At 43.2% G+C, this 5,391-nt stretch overlaps 1 protein-coding gene across 1 annotated transcript; it reads left to right on the top strand.

Moving 5' to 3' along the window:
• Nucleotides 1-589: 589 nt before the first annotated feature.
• On the top strand, nt 590-1,982 carry LOC119421470 (ferritin, liver middle subunit-like). Its single transcript, XM_037688822.1, has 4 exons — nt 590-830; nt 1,192-1,338; nt 1,481-1,606; nt 1,693-1,982. The coding sequence occupies exons 1-4, from the start codon at nt 729-731 to the stop codon at nt 1,846-1,848; spliced, it is 531 nt and encodes a 176-aa protein (XP_037544750.1). The 5' UTR covers nt 590-728; the 3' UTR covers nt 1,849-1,982.
• Nucleotides 1,983-5,391: the final 3,409 nt, after the last annotated feature.

The following is a 5,391-nucleotide window of genomic DNA, read 5'->3' as shown; positions in this document are numbered from 1 at the left end:
TTTTTATATTAACAACCCAGAAAATATCAACAGGTTTCATAAGACACAAAGGAAAGTAGGAGAAATGAGAAGTGGGAGAAAAAAACAGGAGAGAAGATATAATAATATCAAGACTCAGAGATGGACACACTGGGTTGAACAGCACACTCTTTATAATGGGGAAAAATAACAGGAAATTGTAGCTTTTGTGACCAGGAAGAAACAGTAGAGCATGCTATGCTACACTGTAAGAAATACGATAAGGAAATATATATTCTTACTCAAAACCTTGAAAAGATTCAAATAAGATACAAATTCTCAGAAGTGTTGAGGGAGGAGAAATGTTATCCATTGACATTGCAGTTTCTTCGAAGAACTGGTTTATTTGAAAGGAATTAATTAATGATTATACTGTAGTATTTTCTAGTTTTCCCCCCAGTATTATTAGTATATATGAGTCCTGATCCACACTCCTTACCAGTTGGTGGCGGTAATGCACCATTAAGTTGTTTACCAACTGCCAATAAATACCACAAGAAGAAGTGATATGTCTATCATGAGCCCCACCCCATGGAGTATAAATAGCGGCAGCTCTCACCTCCATTCATTCCAGGGAACAAAGCCTCAAGGAGTTCTTGCTTCAGCAGTGTTTGAACGGACCTTCTTCCTTCCTCCCACATTTTCAGGCCACCAGCCAGCACAGTTTTCTACTGTATTATTAAGAAAAAGCAGAAAAACCTACAGCTGAAATGGATTCTCAGGTGCGTCAGAACTACCACCGCGACTGCGAGGCCGCCATCAACAAGATGGTCAACTTGGAGCTGTTTGCCTCTTACACCTACACCTCCATGGTAAGAAACTCCACTTTACACCATCATACCTGACTGGAACTTTTTATATGCTGGAATTATTATTTCTTAAACATTTGATTTTAGTTCAGTATTGTAAGCAGCAGTTCCCCAACCAGAAAAATGAAGGTGCTACTTTTGAAAGGTATATTTCATCTAACTGGTTGGAACAACACACCAAAGTACTTCGGTTTTAAACTTTGCTGTCACACCTTTTTTGGGTAAGAACAGTCCCTCCAGTTTTACTGGAGGTAAAATGAACTCCTGAGGTGTTTGAATATATAAACGATTAAGACCAGTGTTCCTGTGGGGGGGGGTGTTTTTTATTTTTATTTTTTATTTTTTATTTTGTCTCCACCAACAGGCCTTCTACTTCTCCAGAGATGATGTGGCCCTTCCAGGTTTTTCTCATTTCTTCAAGGAGGACAGCGATGAGGAGAAGGAGCACGCTGAGAAGCTGATGGACTTCCAGATCAAGAGGGGAGGACGCATCTTCCTCCAGGATGTCAAGGTGAGCACAAACTGGAAAGCTGATCTTATCACTCTGTTCCTGACTATTTCAAGAACTCCTTTTTGATGAAACTCTGTTCCTGACTATTTCAAGAACTCCTTTTTGATGAAACTTTGTTCAGAATGACGTTTGTTTCCTTCAGAAACCTGAGCGTGAGGAGTGGGGAAGTGGCCTGGAGGCCATGCAGTGCGCCCTGCAGCTGGAGAAGAAGGTTAACCAGGCCCTGCTGGATCTGCACAAACTGGCCTCTGATCACACAGATCCCCATGTAAGTTGAACTTGAAGCACTGCCTGTCACATTTACAACTTGTCTAAAATGTCTTTACAAGTTAATAAATGACCTCTTGGTTTCAGCTGTGCAACTTCCTTGAGACTCATTACCTGAATGAGCAGGTGGAGACCATCAAGAAGCTGGGTGATTACATCACTAACCTGACCCGCATGAATGCCAACACCAACAAGTTGGCAGAGTACCTGTTTGACAAGCACTCCCTGGGGGGCAAGAGCTAAAGGACCCAGAAGAAAACCTGAAGTGCAAAATCTTGATACATCAGTTACTCTAATCGGATTACTAAACGAACTCTACTTTTTATTTCCTCAAATCTATTTAAAGTTTTGGTGTTTATAACATGTAGACTCTCTTCCTGTTCTGATCTAAATAAACATTTTCAGCTGAATTTTGGTGTTTGTCTTAATGCATGACAGACACTTTACTGGTCCCTGGGGCTGAATAGTCTTTGGACTTGTCAGAGTTACAAAGCTGTTAGTTAACTGGAAAAGGTGGACTGCTCCCACTATGGTGGAGGATTTTAAATATCTGGGGAATTTTGTACAAAGTGTAGGAGATTGATAGACTGAATTGGGTTTCATTTGCAGTAAAAAGTGCTGCTCTATTCAACTGTAGTAAAGGAGTTCAGCAAAACCATACTAGTCTACATTTTTAATGCTCATCAATGACTATTGGTCATGACTGAAAGGACAAGAATTGTGGATTCATGCAGCTCATCTAAGTTTGTTGGGTTCTGCCTTCAAGATGAGACTGAATTGCTTATCACCCAGGGGAACTCTGTAAAGCTGCTGCTCCCCTCGGCAGCGCCTGGTTGATCTACTGTATTAAAAGTAGCTCCAGTGGTTTTTAATATCTGATTTGGATGAATCCTGGGAGCTTCATTGGATGTTTTGGCAATTCCTCCAGGTCACCCAGGCGGTGCAGAAAGTATCTCGGTTTCTGTGTACATTTCATTCCTCCACATGAAGTGTGGGGGGGGGGGGGGAAAAAACTACTTTAAACATTTGCTTGTAAATTCACTGAGTTGTGTGACCACTTTGCACTTTATTTCTAAGTGTGGTGTGTGTGTGTATATGAAACTGTCGGAGCTGTACAAGACCACCATAGAAAAGCATTTAAATTATAGCCGTTAAATATTAATGCAGTTTAACTGATTTAAGGATTCAAAGTTCTTTGTCATTCGCACCCCATGGTATATGTGATGGAACGAAACGATGTACACAGGGTTCCAGTTACATCCCACAAAATGTAAAAGAAACTGTCTAAGATATGAACTAAAACAAATATGCACTAAGCACTAATGGCATAAAAACATGTCGAACAGCAGCACGAACATGAGAGTAGATGAGTACGCATGAACACATGAAACAGATTAGCAACATGTAATTTTTTCAGTGCTTATTCTGGTCAGAGATTCATGAGTAACAGCCTCAGGGTAGAAGCTGTTCCTCAGTCTATTGGTTCTACACTTAATGCTTCTTAACCTCCTTCCTGAGGAGAGCGGGGCAAAAAGTGTGTGTGCTGGGTGAGTGAGGTCCTTCATGATGCAGGTAGCCCTCTTCCTGCATCTGGAGGTGTAAATGTGATGATGGGGAGACTGACTCCAACATCTTCTGTGCAGCCTTCACCACTCTCTGCAAAGCTTTACTTTCTGCAGCTGTGCAGCCTCCATGCCACACGTTGATGCTGGAGCACAGGATGCTCTCCACAGCACACCTGTAGAAGGAGGTGAGGACTGAGCTTCCCAGACCAGCTTGTCTCAGCTGTTTGAGGAAGTAGAGTCTCTGATGACATTTCCTGATCAGGCTGGTGGTGTTGTTGCCTCAGCTGAGGTTGTCATTCAGGTGTACACCCAAGTACTTGTAGCTGGAGACCACTTCCACCGCAGATCCTTTTTCTTTCAGGGGGGTGTAGGTGTGTTTGTTCCTTCTGAAGTCCATGGTCATCTCCTTTGTTTTCTTCATGATGATGTGGTTATTTTCTTTGCACCAGCTCTCCAGGTGTTCCACCTCTTGCCTGTAGCTGGACTCATTGTTTGTGATGCATCCCACCACCGCTGTATCGTCTGCAAACTTTACAGTATGACAGTCTGGATGAGTAGCTGCACAATCATACGTTAGCAGAGTAAACAGGAGAGGGCTCAACACACATCCCTGAGGAGAGCCAGTGCTGAGGGTTATGGTGGAGGAGGAAAAGTTGTGGATCCTCACAGAATGAGGTCTGTTGGTTAAGAAGTCCAGGACCCAGTTGCAAATGTAGGGGCTTAGTCCTAGTGTGAGAAGTTTGTCCATCAGAGTTTGGAGGATCATGGTGTTGAAGGCAGATGTGAAGTCCACAAAGAGCAGACGGACGTAGGAGTCCTTCTGCTCCAGGTGGGTGAGAGCAGTGTGGACCACAGAGGAGATGGAATCCTCTGTTGATCGGTTCTCACGTTATGCATACTGATGAGGGTCCTCATTGATGTTGATGTTTGTTTTGATGTGGGTCATTACCAGTTTTTCGAAGCATTTAGCGACTATCGGGTGAGGGCCACTGGCCAATAGACATTCAGACCAGTCACTGTATAGCTCTTTGGGACTGGGATGATGGTGGTTGTCTTCAGGCAGATGGGAACTGCCTCCAGGGTAAGTGAGGTGTTAAAGATGTCTTCCAGCACCTCGCAGAGCTGATCGGCACATTCTTTCAACACTTTCCCGTGGATGTTGTCTGGGCCGGTTGGCTTGTGCAGATTAATCCTCCTGAAAGTACTCCTTACTTAACCAAAGTAATCTCAGTCTACTGAACAAGATGGTAAACAAGTTGCTTAAAAAATATGCAAGCCAATTTCGTCTACAACAGTGTGCCCCAGATTTGAATTCAATTTTAATATAATACAATCACTTTCAGTATACAGACCCTTTCCAAAAAATTAGAATATCATGGAAAAGTTGTTTAGCTTATATAATTCCATTCAAAAAGTTAATCTTTAATAGATGATAGATTCAGGGCCCACAATTTAATCAATTTCAAGTATTTATTTGTTTATTTTTACATCATTTGGGCTTCCAAATGATGTAAAAAAAAAAGGTCTGAACATATTACTCCAGTTCTGTCCTCCCTTCGCTGGCTCCCTGTTCGTACGAGGATAGTCTTCAAATGCTTAAATGGCCTCACACCCCTTTACCTCTCTGAGCTTCTGAAACGTTGGTTACGTACTGTAACCCCAGATTCTATGAATATAGGCGTAGCCCTTTAAGGCTGTCGCTGATGGGTTTATCCCGTTATGCGCAAGCATCGTACTGAAAAAATTAGTCCACGCCCACCTGCTGTGTGGGCCCCACCCGATCCGTATAAATTACGTTAAGAGCGGGTAATCTGCTCCCAAATAGCTTATTCTTTTCTTCAGCTATTCAGGAGCCAGTGAGGCCCGACGCTTAAAGGGCTACGCCTATATTCATAGAATCTGGGGTTACAGTACGTAACCAACGTTCTATGTCATATAGGCTTCGCCCTTTAAGGCTGTCGCTGATGGGTTAAGGGCGAAGCGGATGTGGTCCTCGCCTCACTGGGTCCATTCGAACCCAGTAAGAAGCGGAAGCTTGCCCAAAAAACGTCTTGCCACTCAATTCCCCATGTGCATAATTACGCATCGCGTAATTGTGTGCCATGCACAGACGCATGTTGTGCAACTATGCGTTCTGACAGCATGAATGCCCCGGAAAAACTTTCAACGGGGAAGATATTGAAAAGAGGAGGGGGGGGGGGGGCATGAAGCAACTGATTCA

Source organism: Nematolebias whitei, chromosome 15 (genome assembly GCF_014905685.2).
Source record: "Nematolebias whitei isolate Nwh7 chromosome 15, NemWhi1, whole genome shotgun sequence".
Lineage (NCBI taxonomy): Eukaryota > Metazoa > Chordata > Actinopteri > Cyprinodontiformes > Rivulidae > Nematolebias > Nematolebias whitei.
The sequence above is the reverse complement of the archived record's forward strand: the minus strand, read 5'-3'. Positions and strand labels throughout refer to the sequence as shown.

What these genes read in the sequence shown, in the direction of transcription:
- LOC119421470 (XM_037688822.1), top strand. Translation starts at nt 729, where the DNA reads ATGGATTCTCAGGTGCGTCAGAACTACCACCGCGACTGCGAGGCCGCC. An exon ending in TCTTCCTCCAGGATGTCAAG is followed by an intron (nt 1,339 to 1,480) that starts GTGAGCACAAAC and finishes TGTTTCCTTCAG; the next exon opens with AAACCTGAGCGTGAGGAGTG. An exon ending in CTGATCACACAGATCCCCAT is followed by an intron (nt 1,607 to 1,692) that starts GTAAGTTGAACT and finishes TCTTGGTTTCAG; the next exon opens with CTGTGCAACTTCCTTGAGAC.